Below are 25,333 nucleotides of genomic sequence, written 5' to 3'. Positions count from 1 at the left end.
TATGGAAAAGCTATTTAAATTAAGTCAAGTGCAACTTCTTAAATGTCTCTTAAACACATTCCTGCGGAGGGAGCTGGTAGGAACGTTGGGTTGTTCGGTCAATGGCCAGGGTCAACGGCGGCGTGGTGTATTCCGCAAATAAGGCCGACTGTGGGCGGGCACAAGCCGGTGTGAGTCGGTTAAACGTTGAGTTTTATAAGGGCACCACGGAGTGACCAGCCCCTCCCCACCCTCCACACCCAGCCCCTCCCCACCCTCCCTGCACGACTGATACAATAATCCCGTGGGCTGGTGTAACCAGGAGGTTCCTACCAGTAACATGCTTGTATTACTGCATGTATTGGAAGTGTTTTTGCCTCCGTTGAGTATACACACACACACTTTAGCAAAAGCCCTTCTCCATCAACCTTTTATCAGTACAATAATAAGAGGCTGTGCTATGCCAAGAGTCGAGGGACTGTCACTTTCAGAAAAACTGATTTTTAGGTGTAATATTCGAAGTTCACTCGTTTCAGATTGTCACAATTCACTGTTATTGGCCACACAACGAAACTGGAATGACTAAAAATTATGCCACCCGAGGTGGTACTAACAAGTGAAATATATGGTATGAGCTCAAACTAATCCCTCGCATGGTGTTCAGTAGCTAAAATTACATTACGTAAGAATAACCATTGTCAACATGTTTACGAGAAAAACGGCAAAGCCCCAAAAACATTGGTCAACTAAATAGAACTGCGACAGGAATGATAGATATTTTTAATTAATATTTTGATCTGAAGCTTTCGTCACTGCAGGAATCCATACTCTTTGATTCTTTCGGTAAAGTCACGTAGGTAGAAAAATAAAATATAAAATAACATCACGACGTTTCGATCGCACCACAAGCGGTCGTCCTCAGGCGGAAAAAATAAAATAATCCAGCAGTTTCCACTGCCTACGTGACTTTACCGAAATAACCAAAGCATAATTAATATGTATTACAGACCATTCCACAAACATGGGGTTTCTTCTGCAGTGTAGACGTCATCTTTGAGGGAGGTGGGTGTGGTGATAATAACATGATGAATTGGTGTGGCAGTGATTGGGAATGACGAAGGGAAAGTGGTGTCAGGCAGAATTATGCCATGACTTTTCACGTGTATGATCTGGTACAAATATTAATTAGCAACAACCACATTAGTGATGTCCAACTGTACAGGTGCTCGTGTTTCAGCATTGCACAACCATTTCACAACAAGGCACCCTTAGACCGCGATCGCAACCACAAAAGGATCCATTAATTGCAAAAGCGTTACAGCAGTGGCGACTGGTGGCTCAAATTTTTGGTGGGGTGGTCCCAGCAGCACGGGGGTGGAAGCGAGGCTCGTGGGTATAAGGAATTAATTACAATAACTCAGGTTGTACAGTAAATGACGAGTATGGTATAGATTACAAATTTCTAAATCTGTACAATATAACAATGCCTTCAACTTATCCAGAAATGTATGTAAAAATTACATTAGTTTCATTGGTAAAAGCCATTTTCATATAGCCAATGATAGGCCAACTTTAATCATTTGTATTCAATTAATATTGAGGAAATTAATTAGTCAAAAACATTGAGCAAAGATATTACAATGACAATATTTTGCAAAAACGGAGGATACAGTTAGAGGAGACTCGAGAGAGAGAAAGGGCTAAGAGCCAGAGGCGCAAGCCCAAGCAGATGACCTTGAAATGACAATTTGTGATTGGCCATGGATGTGATTAAGCAGCCGCCCAATTTTTGTGGGCTCATCATTGGGATCTTGTTTGCCACTCTCCTCTGACCCACGCCCTCCCCTTGGCTCCTCCCCCCTTCCTCATCTATATAATCCCTTGTCACAATCAGCCCCCCCCTGGCCGACTTCAGCAATTGTTTCTTGCGGTGGTTGTCCCCACCTCTGATGACGGACGCTTGTGTTGCGCCCGAAACGTGGTGATTTAATTTATTTTTATCTTGTATTTTCTTTACCTACGTGACTTTACCGAAAGAACCAAGAGTACGGATCCTTGCAGCCACGAAAACTTCAAATCTAGAACTAATCTAAAAGGAGGAATGCATCGAACCGGTCAAAGTGGCACAGAAATAGCCACCTAACCTGGGGCACGAGAAGACTGTGCCCTGGATAGGATTCTAAATTCAACCTTTAAAAATGTAATTTAAATTTTTATAAAATCCAATAACTTAACTTAGTCAATTTAATCAACATATTTACAAATGAAAATAGTGTACAACATTTTGGGAAAGTGATCAATTAAAAGCTATTTTACATGGGCCGCGGCCTCAGCTCCCCAAACAAACCAGCCGCCACTGCGTGCCATCCTACCGAGACTCGTTCAACCAAGGAGCACTGCCTCCACCAGATTCACTTATTGCCAATGTTTCCCTGGAAGATGACCATCCAGTATTTCCTGTTAAATAGTTCTGCGAGTCCATGGTCATTTCATAATGGCTTTGATCCAGCAATGCTTTTGCCCACCTCGGATATTCTAAGATAACTATTTGCGTGGATTCAACATCAGTACACCAATGTGGAATCAGACCTGTGGACAGTTTACAGTCAATGGTCATTAAGCCCAGAACCGTTTTCATTGAACGAACGATAATAACATTTGTACAGCAAGTGATACCTACCAATAACATACGGCATTTCAGGCTGACATAGCGTCTTTTATTCAACATTCAAAAATAATACAAGTCGAATGGTGGAAGATAAAACTAACCGATACATTTGTATAATGTGTAAAATTGAGTTCATGTTAGCAGTGGCGCTGATTGAGGGGTAGCAGGTGAGAGTTGTGGTATCGCGAGTGATGGCTGTTGGTGCATGCATGGGTGTGCCAAGTAAGTCTGGTACCATGTGGGAATATCCTCTCTCCTTCTCCCGGCTGCTTGCTTCCCTCGCTTCCTTCGCTTCCTTCTCCCTGCTGGTTGCTTCCATCTCCAGCCCAGGCATGGCAAATGAGCTCAGGTCCTGCAACAAGGAGGAGGAGTGTTATCACACTTGTAGGATCACAAACATTCATAAAGCAGATCATGGCTTTGCTGGGCGTCGCGGCCTACTTCTGAAATCCAGTATTATTAACGAATGGTGTCAAGTTGTTATTTTTGCACCACAGCAGCACATCCGATTAGCACGATTGGCTACATACGGTGCAAAAGTTCAACATACATACATCAAATAACTTGCCAACATACCAGTGGTTTGGAAGCTGATGGATAGCTGTAAAAGCAAAAGGAGTTGCATTAATTGTAAATGGTCATTATAGCTCTGGCTTGTTTCTCCATATTTTGGTCGGCTTTCAAATTGGGAGCTCTAATAGCGATACTAAACACTGCAGTTTGATGCATTCTTTATTTGATTTCAAGTTTTCGTGACTGCAGGAATCCATACTCTTTGGTTCTTTCGGTAAAGTCACGTAGGTAGAAAAAATAAATAAATTACGGCGTTTCGATCGCAACACAAGCAAGTCATCAGGTAGACAGATACAGACGTAGAACTGCTGAACAAGAAAGGACTTTTGCAACAAGAGGCTATATATACAGGTTTGATGCATATTCGATCATCTTTACAAGAGAGTCACCACACCATTCACACTAGACTGATAGGCATAGCCACACACTTTGAATGTGGAACGCGTTAACAAAAAATAAACAAGTCAATCAATAGCAGTGAAAAACACCACTTCTTCCTGAATACAGCCATCCAATGTCTCACATTTCCTAAACTCGCGTCTCCTCGCAAGGACACCCCCTAGTGGGCGAGACTGGTTCACAGTTCCAATGCAAATGCATTTAGAGAAATCTGCTCATTTGAAGCACATGGATATGGCATGATCTGTTGCTGTGTTTGATTTTCAATACATGTAAAAAACGACATTTAAACGCAGAAAATGTATGTTTGATAAATTAATGTTTTATACCTGTTGATTTAATGTGCCCTGGATCGGCAAACCTATAACTTATTTTAATATGTGCAACTAATGTAATAGTTTGAATTCTTGAAAATTATTTAATACGTTTACATCATGGGACCTCCTTTGCCAGTACCAAAATATGAGAAAAGGTTTTCCCCTTTTTATGGCAACAAAACAGGTGTTAAGGTGTTAAAACACCAAACTGAAACCTTTTACAAGGAATCATGTCTGCATTAACCACAATACTTGTGGTCAGAATGCAAAAAAAAAACTCTGATAATATATGCATTGTCTTTGAAACTTATTGGTCCACACCAGAGATAGCTTTTTGAGCCTCGTCTCAAAACAGTGTTAGACCAAAGGACGCCAAAAGGCTAGGCTCAAAAGAAAGCGGTCTCTGATGTGGACCAATCAGTTTCAAAGACAATGCATATATTATCAGAGTACTTTTTTTGTTTGCATTCTAACCACAAGTATTGTGGTTAATGCAGACATGATTCCTTGTAAAAGGTTTCAGTTTGGTGGTTCAACATCTTAACACCTGTTTTGTTGCCAGAAAAAAGGGGAAACCTATTCTCATAATTAAAACGTTGTTGATAATTGAGGATATTAAGTGTATTTAATGTTGTCGATTTTTGAAGAGATATATATAACCTAACGCAAAAATCACGCCATACATGGAGCGAATGAGAGTTGCCAATTATTCCTAGCAGTCTAGATTTGAAGTTTTCGTGACTGCAAGGATCCATACTCTTTGGTTCTTTCGGTAATGTCACGTGGGTAAAAAAATTTAAATACATTTTTTTATATACTCCGAGCAGTCTTAACTTTTTGTATTACAGCGCCACTTACGGGCCACGGCACTCACAGCTGCCACCACGGCTTCTCACATGGACTGCCCAGACCAGAGCTGCAGCAGAGCCGTGTGCCGACTGCAAAACCACAAATAACGATGGCACCGAAAATAACTCTTCTCCAATCCACACGCTTATAATGGGGGTGCTGTTGGCACGTTTGCAGAAAATATTATTTAATTTGTGAGCACTTGCAGAATGGTTGTTTGCAGCAAAAAACACTTGCAGAAAATACCACTTTCAGGAACCACATCACCATCATTATTATACAATACTTATGCAAATGAATATCGCGCCCCCCTCTTCATTTCTATTCTTACAAAATTCGATAACATTTCATATTATATCCAACACCCTCTCCAGAGAAACGATTTCACAACAATAGGGTGTTTATTTGGGTTCAGGATATCACATCTACCAGGTTTCTCTGCCATAGTTCGTAGCCAAAACAGACGCTCAGTTGCTGCCAGAAACACGACGACTCCGGCCAGCCCTCGGGAGGCACCTATAGCCACGACATTGCACCATGCAGGTGGGGGGGCTGCGGTGGCTGGCGCCAAGCCACGTTGCGCAAGTAGCCGAGGAACGCAAACCCACAAAACAGCCTGGCCAAGATTACAACCTGTGCTCATTACGCCAACAATCGTCAGGCACGGGGCAGCAAGAAGCCCTCTCTGCATGCGAACCACTGGCACCGTGTACTCCCCACGACTTGTGGTGCCAGAATATCACTTTCATGCACCAGGATGAACTGTGCCGACTGCCAGAGTAAAAAAAAACACGGCCACTCAAAACTAGATTTTTTTTCTAATGAAAACTAAATATTTGAAGATTCTTTGAAAATGCGAAATGCCAAAAGAATGCAAATCTATAATGAACATGAAAGACAGTGAACCAACATCGATCATAAGACAGGCTAACACCAGCCTTTGAATAAAAGCTCACAGAATAATAAAGTTACATTCCCGAAGGATCCAAAAAAAACCTCGCCAAGTTAAACACTTGTGTATGATAGGGTTCTGTATTGTTTATGTAACGAGTAAATTTCCCCCATGAGGGTTGGCGCGCACACACATTACCCTCCAATTTAACTGGAGTAAGCAAAAACTCCTCCCAGAACCTCTCAGACACAAACTAGGCGAGGACACCACTGTTATTCTCTGCAGCCAATCAGAAAGAACCATATACTTCCCCCACGAAGACAAAAATGCAGATGTTAATTAGAAAGACAAAGGATTTCCCTGTCGAGCCTGAACAGACTGTTGGTGCAAGTGCTGTGAGCAAGCACCTATGAAGGCCGGCACTGCACACGGGGGGGGGGGGGGCAGGAATGAAATAACTGGGCAAAAACAAAGGCATGATCGATTGAAGGGATACAAGTACCTTGCCCATGTCTCATTAAATCGCAGTTATATTATGCATACAGTGCCTCATACCTTTGCAGCAGAGGGGTGCTAAAAGGGTTTGAACATTGAAACCCCACACAGATAGCATAATCCAAAACACTTCACCCCATAAGCATCAACATGATCAAATACATCTTCTAATGAAAATAAAACATAATAAAATATGATGTTTTATTTTTATTAGTGTATTACTTCCCTTCTACGTGACTTTACCGAAAGAACCAAGAAGATGAATCCCTGCAGTCACGAAAGCTTTAAATCGAAAAATGATCAAATACATAACCTAAAGATTTTGGTGAAAACAGTGGTACAGTAATACCCCGGTTTACGTTTGGCGATGCGTTGCTGAAATGTGCAACGAATATCGAAACGATGTCAACTCAAAGCAATTCACAGGGTAGGCGGAGGCGAAGGCCGAGGCGACAGATACGAGAAAGGCTGGATGATGCCGTCAGCCACAAGTCGAGGTTGAGACGACGCAATTCAAGTCATGGCACAGTAATAATACAAGTGCGACGCATCGGCAAAACGATGTAAATCGTATTACCATACCAGGTGTTTGGCATTTTAAATAAGGTCTGAAATAAGTAAAAAGGTTTCATCTGGTGACACTTAAGGCACATGTTCCAGCAAACATATACATTGCTGATGAGGAAACAAAACTGCTCATGTGGAAGCTGCAAGCTATTTGCTGATCTAAGCACCCCTCCGTGTAAACATGAAGTAGGGTAAAAAAAATGGTCATGTAGCCAGGTCTGTCATGTTATTGAGTGTTCTCGTTCACGTGTGTTTTTTTGGGATGGGCAACAAGATATGTTCAAATCAAAAACGTACTTGCTATATAGGGAGCCTTGTAGAGGTTAGCAAGAGGATTTTACATGTACTTCTCTTTCAAATGGGGAAAGAAATTCCTTCAGGAGTGGTGAACATGTAATCCCATTTTTGCACTTGCAAAAATAAGGGTTTCAGTTTAACAAAATTTGTAAACATTTCAATTGGGACCCAAAAAAACAGCACCGTGCATTACAGTAGTCAATTTAAGATGAGCAAAATAAAACAAAGATTATTTAGAACCGTTAAGGTATGGAACACAAAACCATGGCTGTCCTCCAAAAAGCTGAATTCACATAAATTATCTATGACAGATTAGAGCTGAAAAAGTCACAATATGGTCCACCACAACACCCATATTTTTATATTTTTCAAAGTGGAAAGCCAAGCTCAGATACAACCTACTTTTTATTTTCAAGCGAGTAATTAGCATCAGAGCAGAAAGTGAAAAGCATCGCACAGCGCCTGTAAATAATAAATACAATTTTAAGTAGCACCCCATACACGATTCTATGCAACTACGGGCAGTGCACCGCACACTGGCCGATCAGTGCAGCTTCTGCCGGGCGCACACAGGAAGGTGCGGATCCATGCACGAGCAGTGTTTTCCACAGCGCTCTAAAGGAAGTTCCATTAGCATTGTTGCAATCAATAAACTGGGCTTGGCCTTCCTTCCTCCGTGCAAGATCGAGGCATCATACATTAGCTCAAAAACGAATCTCACCTCAGTGCTACACACGAGTCGGAACAAAGAATTTGGCCGCAGTAGTATTATAGTGATAAATGCACATCTCATGGGTGTTTCACCTACGTTGAATTAAAATGGCTTGGCCAGGAATATACCAGTGGGAATAAAGGATCCTGTTAACAAGAATGTCATGAAGAGGATGGCCATCGCAACAGCAGCTCAATCCACACTACATTAAGAACCGAACAAGAACATGCCCATACTTACTTCAAGCAAAATCCATTTAAAATAATCTAATAAAACATTACAGTTTTAGGTTAACTGACACAAGAGGGCAGCATACGGGCAGTGTGTGCAAGGGGACCGATGCCACAAAGGATAGCCTTTTATGAATGGCGTTGACCCCCTGTGAAGTCTTCAAGGTCATGCCTCAATTTGAAGCAATTTGTCAAAAATCAGGTCCCTGCGGGGTGGGCTGGTAGGAACGAATAACCAAAGAATATAAACATAATGTATTATTACACTTGTTAAGCCAGGAAAGCCTCACTCAGTCTAAAGGTTTTTGTAGGGTCCTGCCAAGTGTTTGCAGTAGGGGGCGATGTTGCTACACCTAATCGGACGATACGAAGGGAGAGTTATTCTTTGGTTCTTTTCGGTTAAGTCACGTCTAAAAATAAAATAATAAATCAAAATAGAACAACACATTACGACGTTTCGATTGCAACACAAGCAATCATCATCAGGCATAAAAGAAATAGCAACAAAAATCTAACTAGAAAACTATAGACCGACATACAAGCAGACAGACATCACAACGGCACACAGAGAGGAGTATACAGGCACACGAAAATTAAATAACCTAGTAAAATATTGAAATGTGATGTAATACAACACAGAGAGTCGGTTAACACACAATTAACGCATGGCCTGGTTGACTACGTGTTTCAAAATTTGCCAAGTTAGAATTTTAAGTGTGAGCAACAAATATCTAACTAGAAAACTATAGACAGACATACAAGCAGACAGACATCACAACGGCACACAGAGAGAGGACACAAATCGGCACAAAGAGATGGTCGTTTCTGTGACGGTCCCTTAAATATAGAGAGGAGGGGGAGGGGACGAGGGGAGGGAGAGGGCGGGGAGATCAATGGGTGCACGCCAACGTACTCCTATTGTAAGTGAGATGATAGACGCGGCACGGGAGGCAAACCTGAAAATTAGGACAAACGCGGCACGGGAGGCAAGCCTGAAAATTAGGAGACAAGCACACGAAAATTAAATAACCTAGTAAATTATCGAAATGTGATGTAATACAACACAGAAAGTCGGTTACACAATTAACGCATAGCCTGGTTTATTACATGTTTCAAAATTTGCTAAGTTAGAATTTTAAGTGTGAAATTTCAAGGAGAGGACACAGGCAGAGAGAACAAATAGCCAGAAAGAAAAAAGGATAAGTTTAAAACTTCCCCGTAGAAGTGGTTCAATCTTAATTTGGGAGCTTTCGTAACTGCAGGAATTATTCTTTGGTTCTTTTCGGTTAAGTCACGTCTAAAAATAAAATAATAAATCAAAATAGAACAACACATTACGACGTTTCGATTGCAACACAAGCAATCATCATCAGGCATAAAAGAAATAGCAACAAAAATCTAACTAGAAAACTATAGACCGACATACAAGCAGACAGACATCACAACGGCACACATAGAGAGGAGTATACAGGCACACGAAAATTAAATAACCTAGTAAAATATTGAAATGTGATGCAATTTTTGTTGCTCACACAGCCGATTTGTGTCCTCTCTCTGTGTGCCGTTGTGATGTCTGTCTGCTTGTATGTCTGTCTATAGTTTTCTAGTTAGATATTTGTTGCTCACACTTAAAATTCTAACTTAGCAAATTTTGAAACACGTAGTCAACCAGGCCATGCGTTAATTGTGTGTTAACCGACTCTCTGTGTTGTATTACATCACATTTCAATATTTTACTAGGTTATTTAATTTTCGTGTGCCTGTATACTCCTCTCTATGTGTGCCGTTGTGATGTCTGTCTGCTTGTATGTCGGTCTATAGTTTTCTAGTTAGATTTTTGTTGCTATTTCTTTTATGCCTGATGATGATTGCTTGTGTTGCAATCGAAACGTTGTAATGTGTTGTTCTATTTTGATTTATTATTTTACTTTTAGACGTGACTTAACCGAAAAGAACCAAAGAATAATTCCTGCAGTCACGAAAGCTCCCAAATTAAGACGAAGGGAGAGTTTGAGGCCTAGTTCTAGGCTTTAGGCCTAGCTGTAGGCCGCTGTGAGTTAATTATTAATTTAAATGTTTTAATTATTAATGTAAAAGCTTTAAATGTAAATGTTTCTATTTAAAAACATCAGGGAATGTAACATTGTTAAACATTAACTCCCTTTCACACATGCGGGGGTACGATACGAAGGGAGAGTTTGGGGCCTAGTTATAGGCTTTAGGCCTAGCTGTAGGCTTTAGGCTGCGGTGATGCAAAGGAGCTCTTAAAAAAGAATGTTCACAATAACCCACAAAACCAAATGTTTTTGCACTTTAATCATTATGCATTTAACACACAATGGCCAGACAGTATTATACTGTACTTATAAGCAAGTTTAACACCATTCGTTGCCAACACTCGACTAAGAAATTGCAATACTGAAGTGACCACCAGGCAAAAGTATGGGCACAATATTGCCAATGTTCACAATATAGCATCCATACTGGGCATCAAATTGTGCACGATAATCTATTTATTGAAATAAAAAAAAACACATTATGGAACCAGAATAAGGCTAACACAGATGACAAAACTGTAAGAAAAATAATACAAGGGAATGGAGAGAGCTAAAAATAAATTTATACTGGTAGGAACGAAGTGAACGAGCCTACAATAGATTATATCGTCCGTCCGATTAGGTGTAGCAACATCGCTCCCTACTGCAAACACTTGGCAGGACCCTACAAAAACCTTTAGACTCAGTGAGGCTTTCCTGGCTAAACAAGTGTAACATTCCCTTGTAATTGCCTGAGATAGTTTTTTAATTCCCTGAGATAGTTTTTAATTAAAACATTTCAATTAAAAATTATATCGTCCGTCCATCCGTCCGTCCGTCCGATGTCCGATTAGGTGTAGCAACATCGCCCCCTACTGCAAACACTTGGCAGGACCCTACAAAAACCTTTACACTCAGTGAGGCTTTCCTGGCTAAACAAGTGTAATAATACATTATGTTTATATTCTTTGGTTATTCGTTCCTACCAGCCCACCCCGCAGGGACCTGTTGAATTGAATAGCGATTGAATCGTAACAATTCGTCATTTGGGGATGGGAAGGGGGTGCGACACAGTCGTTAACCTACTGTCAGGCAGGTGAAGAGAGCCATCGAAACAGAAAACCATAGGCAGCTTTCTCCATGATGACAAACAGATCCCTTATATAGGAGGCCACAACAGTCACCCCCACTGCAAGCCTGACACCAGGCATACCACCACCCAATTGATAATGTGCAGCAAACGATATCCCTTTTCCCAATACCAAAACACTATTTTGGCAACCTTAGGATAACCCCCCGTTGCCATCGTTGTATCAGCGAAGCTGCGAGTTCGTGGTGTTGAAGCTCCGTGGATGTCGTCTGTGATTTAACCACACAGAAAAAACATGCCAGCAGGGGTCAAGCGAAGCTGGGTGGTTGATATGTCCCTCGTATATGGTTTGGAAGGAACACAAATTATTGTTATGCTTGTTTTCCCAGGAAAGCCTCAGAGTTGCAAGACTTTTCAGGAGGGTAATGCAAATGTTGTTTGTAGTGGGGGCGATGTTGCTAGCATTGGGATATTTGGCCAATGCCGGTAACATTGCACGCTTTTAGCTATGGGAGGAAACTGGAAAGCTAGAGGAAACCGATGAAAAACAAGGGGAGAATATACAAACTCTGCACAGATTGGTGCCAGAGTAGGGAACAGAACCCAGGAATTTCTTGTTGGGAGGGGCACACTGCGTCACCCTGCCATCTGAACCCAACAAGCAAGTATTCACGAGAGGTTCCTCGCGCATTAAAGAGGGTTCATAACTATATCAAACAGCCTGGGACACGTAGCCTATGCATGTATTATTTAAATTTTTACGATTTTAGTTTGTGTCTTTCTTTAACAAAACAAACATTTTACACGAGGCTGTTAATTCTGACCATATACCCCAACATGTTCAAAACTAACCGAACAAGTTAACATTTTTTTTTAAAGGAGAGTCCGCCCCACCCAAAGTATTTATGTTTCAAAGCCTCACCCTTTGGCCTGCTCTCAAATTTTAGGTTCAGAGAGCATGGCCAGAGAGATGACACCAGGAGAACCGGTTCTTCTCCACAGCCACACTGATCTGACCGAAACCCACTTAGGATTCACAATAGGATATTTTATGAACAAATTCTGTTTAAGTTAGTGGTTTAAAATACTTGTGTTATTAAATGGACATGTTCCGACAACAATCTTGCAGGTGCAAATCGTCTCACTTGCACAAATCAAGACCCAGTGACAGCCACCTGGCACCTTAAGCCACCAGAGCAGAAAGCACACAAAGACATTGCCCCACGATGGCACCTTCTCCTCCCACACTTCTCCAAGCCTCATTAGAAGCCCCAGACTCGTGAGCACATGCAACCAAAACGCCCATGAAAATCACATCACCTACATGCGCTATCCTATCACACGTTTGCAGAGGAAGGTATAATGAATTGTCTCAAGAAAAAAACATGAGCCAAAGGACACCATGTCTCAGAACTAAATTTAAGCAAAAAAATGGCGTTGACCGAAAAATATCAATAGACTACAGTTGTAGTTTCCTGGTGTGTAATAACCTATAACAGCTGCAAATGTGTTTATGGCTGGAGAGAAAAAAAAGTGGCAAGCATACGACCAATGGGCATTTTCAGGACCATCAGGAGATGATACCAAGAGTTCTGACAAACCAATGTTATCGACAGCTTCATGGAACCACGAGTAGTTTGCCTTTGAGTGTTTTCCCCAAATATGCTGGTGGACTCATGGGTGAACAATTACACATTAGGCAAAAATGTCTAAATAAAACATGTCACTTGCATTCCATAATAGAGTTTTTTTGGGTTAGATCGTGTAAATATATAAATGTGTCGTTAAAACCCGCCACAGCCATCTAGTAAGGGTTGTCACGTAAACAGAACGTGGCCAATCCGTCACTAGTACAGCAACACCGGTGTGTTGGAGAGCCAAGCCACAACATTTACAAACAGAGTACGATGTTCTGCCAGTAATTACAACGAGCTTCATCAGGCGATAGCCAGATTTGTGGAGAAGTCTAACCGGTTCGTTCCTTATATAGAGGCGTAAATGTGTTGACCACCCTTCTGCGCTCTTGCACCATGTGGGGGGGGGGGGGATTACTGAGGCAACGTACATTATGCATGTGCATTATGCAAGCCTTTTGAACTTGTCCTTTCTGTCTATTGTGTTTATTAAAATATCCCTACCAACGGTAATCCCTATTGAAGTACGCTGCCCTTTGTAGGCATACATTTAAATAATGTATTATTTGATGATTCGCTTCCGCGCAGCACTAAGACGGTAGCTATCCGAATTGTTAAAGTTATTTTTATTTCTTTCAATTTCGATAGATTCTATAATTAGTCTTGGCCAGTAGTAGCTAGTTTTGCACAGAACTTCAACATTATCAAAATCAATTGAGTGTCCTTGTTGGCAAGCGTGTTCTGCTACTGTTGACAGTTGTATTTTGGAGAATTTAATATTTCTCTGATGTTCTTTTAGTCCCGTGCTGATCATTCGTCCTGTTTTCCCAACATAACATTTATCAACTTGCAGTTAACCCTGTACACACCTTCTGTTGATAGCTTCGGTAATACATATTTTGTACCAGATTTTCAATTCTGTATTTTATGTACCATGCCAAATCTGACTCGGATGATTTGTTTTTCCAAACATCTGGCGAGTTTCAGTTACTCCTGCAATGTACGGTATTTTTTCGTTTTAATTACTTGGGCAGTTTCAATGCTCGTATTATTTTATTTGGTTTTGGCATTCAATGCCCTCTTATATTACGCAAAACATGTAGGTTATGGCCGATGGATGCCCATTGCGTATCCCTTTAACCTGCACACTTTAGGCCTCAATATTATCGTTCTGACAGTTTCCCTTTCAGAACTTCCCTCCTATTTGTTTGTTCTGTTCATCACTCAGTCTTTTAGAAAATAAAGTGTTGTATAGAGATCATACAGTGCAAACTTGAAGTATCAGTGGTAAATATTTTATTAGTTACTTTTAGCTACAGCTGTCAACTTCTCATAAGCTTATCGAGCACCTGGCTGCTCTTCCATGTGTTCTGTTCTAAACCATAATGTCAATACTGTTCGACAAATGTTCGTAATAAAATACAATTACTTTGATGAGGATCCACACGTTCTTATAGGTGAACACCAAATTCTCTTTGAAACACACAATGTGCCGACCGAGCCATTAAGGGAATGCCATTTCTCTGGGGATGGGCGCCCCCAAACATGTCAAGTGGTGTTGGCCAAAATCCTGCTTAGCTTGTTCGGCATGTCGAGTATACCGGTATAAGAAAAGATGACTTTTGACCAGTTGTGTGGAAGTTAACTCAATTGGTTTCAACTATGCACTTTGATACAGGAATAACCCTGTTCCTGTGCACGAGCTCGCCCACACCGACACTCCACTACTCTAAGCACGACAACAACTCCCTCAAATCTGTAATGGTGCCCACATCACTGCAAGACAACAGCAGTGCATGTTGACCCGGTGTTATTCACAAACTGACACAGGGACACGACATGCAGCAGAAACCCGACACGGCCCATATCACACCCACTCAGGCCTCTAATGCAGTGCATACCTCCCATGGCCTCACAGCAGCGTGGCAAGGGGTTACGAAGAGCCACCTCACTCCAACCCCACCCAGACTCCCTTTCGTGTGGTGTAAAATGTGTAAAGTTAATTCTTCGTGTGTCAGATTTTGTACCAGTTAAAAGGGTAAAAACCTGTTACTATGTCATACATTAGTAGGGCAAAGTTGACAATATAAACTTAAATTGGGGGGGGGGGTAAGGGATTTTTTTTTTTTATCCAACCATAACACAATGAAGAAAGCAATAAAAGCCATACTAAAAACATAATACTGACAGCTGCTTTTCCAATGTAATGTATCATTGCAGTAGTGATAGTGGCAAAGGACATCCTCGTCTAGACAGCAATAGTGCTTCGTGTGCAACTGGACAATAACACGTCTTGAAATACCTTGCAGGATTCTCTTCCAGTAAATTGGACTAAATACCATCTTGAGGATGCTCATGTCCTTTTGAGCCTGCTCTTTATAAAGCCGGCTTGCACAAGCATGCAGAGGTAGTAGATGTACACATGTAGGAGGACGCAACGGCGCTGTGCTTGACGTCCCAACGACCGGCCTCTTAACTTCCTTGCCACACAGCATTGGCAGTTGGCATTGCTAAAGTGGACTTAGTCTCCCATGGATCAATGCTGCCGAAGAGGAGTAACTGATGCGATGTTTGTGAACACCGGCGCTGTGGAGATGATTGGGATCGTACGCGATGCTGGCAACCCCATTCCTGTCCTTGGTGAACACTTGCAAACGCTTGCCTCAATAGTCCATGAGGTCTATGGAATTGAACCAATGTTTTATGTGATGGTAAAACTCAACCGTTTTGTTAAAAAAGGTATTAAGTAAAGATACGAGGGTATAATAACCAGCGCAAAGGTTCCCACATTAATTCACTATTATTGGCCATATAAGTCAGTAATGTTATACGATAACAAATTTAAAGTTTATGAACAAGCCCGAATAATATCAGTACAGTAGTCCTCTGTACATTCATAATTATATAATCAGTGATACTACAAGATTTCTTTGGGTGGCCGTGTGATGTGAAAGTGATATTATGAAAGGCTTCCAGTATTAATAATACATCTGGAGGCTTTGATTTATGCTTGTACACCACTGCCAACTTTCCCTTAACTCTCAAGATAAAAAAACAGTGCAATAGTGTATGCCATTGCCTGCCATCACGTTATCTCTGCCAGCAGTCAGAAGCTCATGGGAAGGTATGGGATGGGGGGGGAACCTGATGGGATGGGACAGGAATTTAAACTTTTAGTTACAGGCATAGAAATTACATGTCATGTCACTCGTGAGTGTATGAACTGAAACAGGAACTCGACTAACCGTGTCCAATGAACCAAACTAATGACGTACAGTTCTTCTTCAATAATGTTCTGATGACATACATATATGTACATATACGTCATCTGAACGGAACTGCAGGAAGGTATGGCACAGTCTCATCGCCATTGCCGTCTGTCAGTGGTCGTCATCGCGTTGCTAGATAGCCTGCCAGCTACCTTAGTTAGCGTGGTCGATCCTAGTTGGCTAGTGTTATATCGAGTGTGTGTAGTCGAGATGGCGTGTTAAGAAAAGGTGCCTCCACAATTGTTGTCTCCCAAGTCCTGCCCGACACATGTACAGCCCTTGGCCAAACTACTGGAAGGAGCACCTCCCCACACCATGGGAGTTATATGACCGTTCACGCCAGCCCGTGCGTGTTGGCGACGCAGCTGGACTACCCTCTGCTGCCCACAAGGCAGCCTACCACTCCATTTTAGGTATTAAAGCAAAGGTAATCAAGAGGCCCCAGTCCGGATTCACAAATGTATTTTCTTCTTTTTTATTAAAATGTGCAGAGATGGGAAATGAACCCAAGTCACTGGGTGTCAATTAATTCTAACCGACTATGATCCACCTTAACAGTTTTTGTAGCCAATATTAGGATTCCTAACAGATTTTAGGTTAGGCCACATAACTTGCCAAATTTATGTTAAGACCCAGGCCTACCCAACATTCAAAAAAGTTAAATTGTCAGGTGTACAAGCATTTAACTTACGAATTATTGTTTCAGCTCACAGCCAAGTTGATGGACAATCTCACATACAAATTAAGTAATTTGTTTATCAATCAGTCCAGGAAGTCAAAATAACAGTCACCCGAGCTGCCTTCTAATGTGTTATTATCTAACAGCAACAACCAATACGATTTAAACTAGATGTTAACCATTAAAAAATAATTATTAAAATGTATTAACATGACATACATTAACATGGCTATATATATTCAATTTCTGACTATATTACACTAAAGGATTATTGATGGCATGCATCTCAGGATCACTTGCACTACAGAATATCAATTACAGTGGAGGTAATACATATGGAATGACAGGGTGGCACCTGCCAGCCTGAAAGGGTAATTATGGTTATAGCTGCATTACATAATGCCTTATTATGAAGAGGCATATCTGGGGAAAAGGTTAAGGGTGGAATCAGTCAAGAAGCTCCGGGAACCATCCCGAAGGGTCGAGTAGGTTCTAGAAAGGAGGCGTGGCTAGAGGTGGAGCTTGGCCACGCCAGGCAGATATAAGGAGCACCGAACCAGAGCTTGGGGGCTGTTAGTGTGGGGTCTGGGTCCTGGTTGCGTCGCTGCCATCGTCATCGACCACGTGGCTGTTCTTCTGCAAGACCAGCTCGGTCGCCGCCGCTACGCTCGTCAACCAGCCAGCGTAGCGCAGCACAGAGATGGGCTGCGTGTTTGGACAGCCTAGGTTTAGCCGCTTTACGAAGTGTATCGCCCTGTGTGCTCTTAATAAATAAGAAGTCTTCTACTAGAGGTGTGTCAGAAGTCGCTCACACATACATCAGATTCACAAGTCAATTGGCAGAGGTTTAAAAAAAATATATTGCTCACCAACATAATGGAACATCACTAAGCAACTATTTAAAAACAAGTGAAATCGTACAGCTTTAACCGTTGCGTTACAGAACTTTAGCAATGTCAGTATCGAGGGCAACACAGCAGCTTTATAATTATTTACGTGGCAATGGTGGCCTGATCACCACATAAACAAAATATGCTTCGTCACTCTAGGGAATATTATCAGAAAAGTGCGTTGCGACAACATTGTGTCATTGTGAGATCAGACAATGCACAAGTTATATTATTGTATTCACACACACTCCAGTTGGCCTACGGCTAAGATTAACTGTGGCCCATTGCTAATTTAATTTCATAAAACGTTTCATATAAACAAAATCCAAAAACCTTCCTCTCACTAAAAACAGTAATTATGTTACCCTGTATTGCTTTAAATACTTAGGGCAAGGAACAAATACAAATCCTACTTAGGGAGGCAGGATTTCTGGGGTGTCAAGCCAACCGAGCCCATGTTGAGGTCACATTGGAGGCACGATGCAGCTGCATTGGCGGAGCTGGCATCTGAACTGTTCACCAGGTACGAACCTTCGAGAGCTCCTCCTCCAGAACGTACTCGGACTCGGCCATGGTTAGAGTCGCTCGCTGCCGGCCGCACTCTAACGGTAGCAACACCTGCAGAAGAGAAATCACACCGAACACTTCAGCACGGAGCCACAGTTCAGAGCAAAAAAAAAAACACATAAAAACCACAACAATGTCACAAAAACACCTTGGAATCTACCATAACATGCAATTCAATGTACATTTCAGACTAGTGCGTAGCAATTGCATGTACACCAGTTCACACAGGCTTCAACGCCATGTTGCTAAGTAAAAGGATGGATATAATAGAATCTTTGGGGGTAAACTTTACATGTAGCGACTGCATACGTCTTCTACTAAAATAAGAGTGTATACAGTACTCTTATTACAATACAGTATACACATTGTTGGGGAAAATGTGATGCACTCATACAGAGTGTATAGATACATATTTCAAACCATTCCACAAATCCATAACACACCTGAACAAATACTATACCCCCACACACACGCGGGCGTATATATCCACACCACACCGTAACACACACTTAAACCACAAATATCATACTTCACACCGCACAAAAGACAAAGAACCACAATACCGTACATTACACACTAAATACAACATGCAACGGAAGCTGCAAAATGACCAAACAAAGAACAAATACGTACACACATCCTTCAACTGAATGTTGGGGCAAGTGCTGTGAGCACCTATGAAGGCTGGCACGGTACACGAGGGGGTGGGTGGCCAGCACCACGCCCGACTGCATTGGCCTCCCCCAGTGGTGATGTTTACACACCACACAAGGTATGCATTTGAGACCGAAGGGTTCAAATATGTCGCCACTGTTGCTGGTCGTGAGCATGAATCAAACACGTGCCGCTGGGTTCGTAGCGCAGCGCTCTAACCCCTACACTACCGCTCCCAGTTGTGGACACACATGTCCACACGGGCTAGTCTGAAAACATAAAATCACACCTACTGCCAAAAGAGATAATTCCACAAGTCGGCCATGCACATGAGCCTGACCGAGGAACTGCCCCGGGGGAGCCGGGACAGGACAACGTTCCACAACACAGGCCAATTGTATTTGCACATGCTTGGCTCAATGCCAGAATTTTGTGGCACTCAACATCGTGCCATTGCCCTCTACTAACTCTGCCTGCACCCAACCCTCCCCCAGGAAAGGAGGCATCGTCATACAGGAGTAGGCATTCCGTCCAACTAGAAAAGATTACACGAAAAAAGCAAACTATGCAGCCGAATAAACTTTATACGGATCTTTGTATCTGTGATGCGCCGAGGGCCGGCACAAAAAAGTGGGACGCGTGATGTGTCCGTTAAAATAAGCTTGCACACAAGACTACCCCACGGTATAAAAACAGAGGGGGGAGTTGACAGCAACTTTACGAAGTTCTTTAAAAATTCCAAGTGCCAGGACTACCACGAGCTGACTAAGCATCCAATATTAACTTGAGGGAATTCTCAAAATTACCGGTTGAGAAACAGCATCTTAACTTTTTATTGTAAAACAGTATATAAACCTTCTTGCTTCATTCGGTTAAGTCACGTAGAAGAGAAATAATAAAATTATAAAAATAAATCATAAAATACAATTCTCACGACGTTTCGGCCACAACGCAAGCAGCAGTCCTCAGGCGAAGAACAGGTCTGTCGGAAAATAACAAAGAACCCACATTGCTATGGTGGGGAAAGTTATTCCATCGGACAACCACTAGACTACCCATCAAAATATTGTATTGATCCAGTAGCAATGAAGGGCTATGGCGATCTGACCCAGGATTTGAACTGGAAATAGAGATATCCTCCAATACTTACTGCAACGTTTCTTCCATTGCTATATAAATCATAGTTTGCATTATTTTTGCAAAAAAATCAACATCTAAAAGAATTTTTATTTAAAGCTTTCGTGACTGCAGAGATTCATATTCTTACTTCTTTCGGTAAAGTCACGTAGAAGGGAAATAATAAAATAATATAAATATAAAACAATAAAAATTCTCACGACGTTTCGACTGCAACACAAGCAATCATCATCAGGTGTGAAATCCACAGCAAGAGAAGAAAATTTTCTTGCTGTGGATTTCACACCTGATGATGATTGCTTGTGTTGCAATCAAAACGTCCTGAGAATTTTTATTGTTTTATATTCATATTCTTTTATTATTTTCCTTCTACATGACTTTACCAAAAGAACCAAGAATATTTAAAAAGAATGCTTCATACTCCACACGACCACAAGCCCACTTCTGTTGTATGTTGAACTTATTTCACACCATACGTAGCCACCCGTGCGAATCGGAGGCGCAAATGATCCTGCACTGGAAAACAACGTGGCAACGGAGGGCCAAGGAGCGGCAAGATTGTGCTCGGTCCCCTTCATCAGCATGCAATTGTCTGAAAAAGACATTCAATAATCCCAACAACTGTAAATGCTGACAGAGCAGGGCAACAGGGCAGCCGATGTCTGGAAGTGGGTGTTCTTTTATTGTTATTCTACAATTGTCGGATATCACGCGAAGGCTCTGGATAGAGATACCGAATAGATAATTTCCCAATTGCTGTCATTGACACGTTAAATCACAAAGACAATTATGTTTGTCCTATGTAACAGATACACAGCTGATATGACTAGCCAAATATCCAATACAAAAAACTTCATGTCCGGAACCCAAAGTTAAATGAGTGTCATCTAATCCATCAGATACAGATTCCAATTGCAACCTTAAATAAATGGACCCAAATTTTACTTTGCAAATACTTTGTGAACAAAATACGCCTTAACCATGAATATGACGCATTTGCTTTCGCGTTCTCTTGAAGGTATTTAGAAGAACATTTTTATAAAGGTGCACAGGAAAATTATAAGCGACTCAGTTTACTGTTGCTTATTGAAGTGAAAATGCTAACAATAAAATATACAATTCAAAAGGAGTCCTGCGCTATAAAAAAGAACATTTGTTTATGGTACGATGCTTCAGTATGAAGGGCATTTTCTGAAACCAAGTTTGATAAACTAATCAGCACTCATGGATGTAAATATTTCACAAGCTAATGCAGGAATCTGTAGCAGTTATTTAAACTAGGGCAGGATTATTTTATTGAATAGGATTTTTTTCCTTCGGGATAGCTTCTCCAAAATACAGCAAACAAGTTACATGTTAATTACTTATACCAAGGTGCATGACCACAATCTATAATAAACAAGTGACAGCCAAAAATAGCTTGATTCATGTTTACAAAACGCCACTGTCATCCGAACCACATCGGGGCATTCTATACCTCACGCTTAACACATTCTTGTGGAGGGAGCTGGTAGGAACGCCCTCACAGTCGGCCAAATATGGCCGACTGTGAGGGCGGGCACAAGCCGGCGTGAGTAGGTTAAACGTTGAGTTTTATAAGGGCACCACGGGGTGACCAGCTCCTCCCCACCCAGCCCCTCCCCACCCAGCCCCACCTCTCCCACCCAGCCCCACCCTCACCACCCAGCCCCACCCTCACCACCCAGCCCCTCCCCTCTCCACCCCTCCCATTTTTGGATGCACGACGGACGGACACAATAATCCCCTGTGGGCTGGTGGAACCAGGTGGTTCCTACCAGTATAAATGTACTATTTAAGTCAGCTGCGTGAATCGAGGAACTAATCCTGTGCAAACTGGCTCTGTTAAAAGGCAGGTTGCCAAACAAACTTCGTGAATGTTTATTGAGCCACAAAGACGTGAAAATATGCATGCTACTCGTGACCACATTAATCACTCCCGTGATTTGCACAATGGAGACCTATACAGGCCAAATAGCAGTGCAGATGCACCAGGCCTTGTGGCGTGGCCTGAATGGACCAAAAGGTCATTTAACTTTCAGAGCACGTGTGCACATGAATTTAATTCCAATTGCCGCTACAGGACATTTCTGCTCCTTGAGCTATTTTTTATTAGTTGAAATCGAACCGATAAGCAATGCTGTGATTATAATTCAGGGTTTAAATGCAAGATAAAAATGAATTCAGGTTGGTAACAAATAGATTTATCATGAAAGGTATATACAGTACTAATGTATGGACAAAAGTTTAGTATTATCAAGACCATCAACTTAAAAAGAGTTAGGATGGATGCTACTTTTTCAGAGTTGGTGGTCTAAATGACAAAGCAGCCACATTTCGTTCTTTGGAGCTGGTGGTCTAGAAAAGTGTTTGTGCATGCACTGCACACCTATGTTGTTAAATCTACCCCGTGGGGCACAAACCACGGCAAACACTCATTCTTGCATTTGGGACTCTTCAATGGATAAGAAATGTCTTGTGGTTAACTAAATGCAAGAGTGATTCATTAGATGTAAACCGTCCAATTTATCTACGGCGCAACATCGAGTTCATTACTCGTGGTTAAAATGCGAGATAACTGAAAAAATCTGTCTCATCCCTCCCACATGTAAAAGCTGCTCTCACTTGCTATAGGAATCTGCATGGCCCCATGGAGCACATGGAACAAAAACAAATGCCCATGAAAAAACATTTTATGCTTCCAAAAATTTGCATGGCTGCAACAAGTGCGGTCCGATTACACTGGCCACCAATACGATTTCACGTAGAGGCATGATTTGCTGAGTTGTCCTTAAACATGCGCTATATAGGTGAATGGGCTTTACTTGGTAAATACACTTCTGATTCTGGAGAGCAACAAGAGACGTGTACTGTAGGTGCACAAAGGCAAACTTGCATAATGATGTGACCACAATGCTTCTTGGTAAATGCCACGCAAATTACTGTTAACATGCAATCCGATTACAAGGTATTTAATTAACAAAACCTCTCACCGTCACACGATCATTAAAAACGAATCGTTTGACAATGTAGGAAAAATATAAACGTTAATGCCAAATGGCAACGACTCTACACCTCACTTCATGCACATACTATTACCCGCTGAGAATTAACCCAACTCCACTTCATATACGAGGCAAAATAACTACCGTAAGCAGCTTCCTAAATTATGGGACCTCCTTTTCCAGTGTCAAAATATAAGAATAGGTTTTCCCCTTTTTCTGGCAACAAAACAGGTGAAGATGTTAAAACACCAAACTTAAACCTTTTGCAAGGAATCATGTCTGTATCAACCACAATACTCGTGGTCAGAATACAAACAAAAAAACACTCCGACAGCATATGCATTGTCTTTGAAACGGATTGGTCCACACCAGAGACAGCTTTCTTTAGAGCCATGTCTCAAACAGTGTTAGACCAGAGGACGCCAAAAGGCGAACAGCACAAAGACAATTGCACTATTAGGACAATGACAACTCGGGGTGAGCAGCTACATCATGTTGCCAGAAAAAAGGGGAAAACCTAGTCTTATATTTTGGTACTGGCAAAGGAGGTCCCATGATGTAGCTGCTCAACCCGAGCTCTCATTACTCTGATAGTGGCATTGTCTTGGTGCTGTTCGCCTTTTGGCGTCCTCTGGTCTAACACTGTTTGAGACATGGCTCTAAAGAAAGCGGTCTCTGGTGTGGACCAATCAGTTTCAAAGACAATGCATATACTGTCAGAGCATGTTTTTTGTTTGTATTTTGACCACAAGTATCTGTGGTTGATACAGACATGATTACTCATACTCTTAGGTTTATTTCGGTAAAGTCACGTAGGTAAAACATTTAAATTAATAAAAGTTAAATAAAACAAATTAAAAAATTCACGACGTTTCGGAAGCAACACAAGCCTCAGTCTTCATGTGGAACCGTCACAGCCACGACAGCTGTATCAAGTAAATGAGAGATCACAAGAAATACTACCCCGTATAGACATGATTCCTTGCAAAAGGTTTAAGTTTGGTGTTTTAACATCTTCACCTGTTTTGTTGCCAGAAAAAAGGGGAACACCTATTCTTATCGCTTCCTAAACACACACCTTCCACATAAAATATATAAATGCGATGTTTATACATCCTACCGCACGGATGAAATTATGATGATACAATCAGCAATGGTTCAACACAAGCAAACTTTGGACCGGTTTCGACAGTGTGCTTCAGGAGCGGTCACGCTTGCTTGAACAAATGCTGGTGAACAGCCAGACCTTTACGAAAGTCAAGGATCCACTCCGTTATATTATCATGGGTTCTATCTGCATCATTCTACAGTGACAGCTGCATGGGCTCTCTGCATACACGAGCAGCCAAGTGGCCTTTGAAAAAAACTATTTCGGTTCAATGGCCTTTACTCGGGAAACACTTTTTAACGAGCTGGTCAGTGCAGTGCGTACTCACGTCGAATGACTAAAGTTGCCACAACTGTTGCTTGAATTAAAAAGAAAAAGCTCAATGTGCCGGGCCTACCTGTAACGCACACAGACAGATGTTGTGCCACCACCAGCTGGAGCCACGGGCGAGTTTCGCGGTGTAAGTTGAGACAACGTTCAGCTTGGTTGCAAGGCGATGCCAAGTTCAGCTAGAAGGTAACACACGCCGGTGCAAGGCGCAGGGTGCGAGCTTGCCGAGACTGAATGTTGCAGAATTGGACTTTCCCTGCATAGGATCTAGGCCCTCCTAAAGATGCCATGTGGTGGCTCTCGATGTTGTTGGTGCTAGGCCCAGGTTGCTTCGCTCAGGGCTGTTTACTGCCCTCTGCTCTTCCGTGTTCCTCCCCCCAACCCACCCCAACCTTATACCCTCATGCAGTTTTTCGTAAGGGGGTCTTAAGATACGATTTAAATTTAGATGCTATACAATCCATTGTTGTCGAATGTAAAATTAAAGTTGTCAGCGTAAGACTTTGCAAAGTGCAAGGTCTGGGGGGGGGGGGGTGCCACGTGGTGGCAGCGCGCATCGTCGGTGTACAATGTGTGACCTGTGCAAGCGAGGCAGGAGGTGGTGGGTGGAGAGGAGGAGGAGGGTCTCGAGCGTTGATCGCCGGTCAAGAGTCCCGTGGCACGTCCACTCCCTGGTGAAGACACCGCCGTGCTGACCGCTCGTCCTCTTCTCTGGTCGGCGATGACCCCTTGGGGAGGGGGGGGGGTGCGGCCAGGGAGTTGCGGACACGAAGCGAGGAGACGCTCGGCTGAGTACCCGGAACCACGTGCTCCCCCCCCCGCCCCCTGCGCCGCTTTAAATACCCCGCCTAGACGCCTGCCGATTGGCTGAGCCGCGTAGGTGGGCCCCTCGTGCGCGTCCCTCCAATGGGAGGGGGAAGCTGAGTTATTTATTTAAA

The 25,333-nt window shown here is 42.2% G+C and overlaps 1 protein-coding gene across 1 annotated transcript in view; it reads right to left on the bottom strand.

The window, feature by feature from the left end:
- LOC144931256 (5'-AMP-activated protein kinase subunit gamma-1-like) overlaps positions 1-25,198 on the bottom strand; it is a 48,426-nt gene extending 23,228 nt beyond the window's left edge. Inside the window, exons 1-3 of the mRNA XM_078855066.1 lie at positions 24,974-25,198; positions 18,108-18,194; positions 2,883-2,999 (exon numbers count right to left, since the gene is read on the bottom strand). Coding sequence (XP_078711192.1) covers positions 2,883-2,999; positions 18,108-18,149 — 159 coding nt within the window. The 5' untranslated portion in view covers positions 18,150-18,194; positions 24,974-25,198. The remainder of the gene's footprint in view (positions 1-2,882; positions 3,000-18,107; positions 18,195-24,973) is intronic.
- Positions 25,199-25,333: the final 135 nt, after the last annotated feature.

The sequence above is a fragment of the Lampetra fluviatilis genome, chromosome 1 (assembly GCF_964198595.1).
Source record: "Lampetra fluviatilis chromosome 1, kcLamFluv1.1, whole genome shotgun sequence".
NCBI lineage: Eukaryota > Metazoa > Chordata > Hyperoartia > Petromyzontiformes > Petromyzontidae > Lampetra > Lampetra fluviatilis.
Note: the sequence above shows the minus strand (reverse complement) of the source record. Positions and strands in the feature narration are given on the sequence as shown.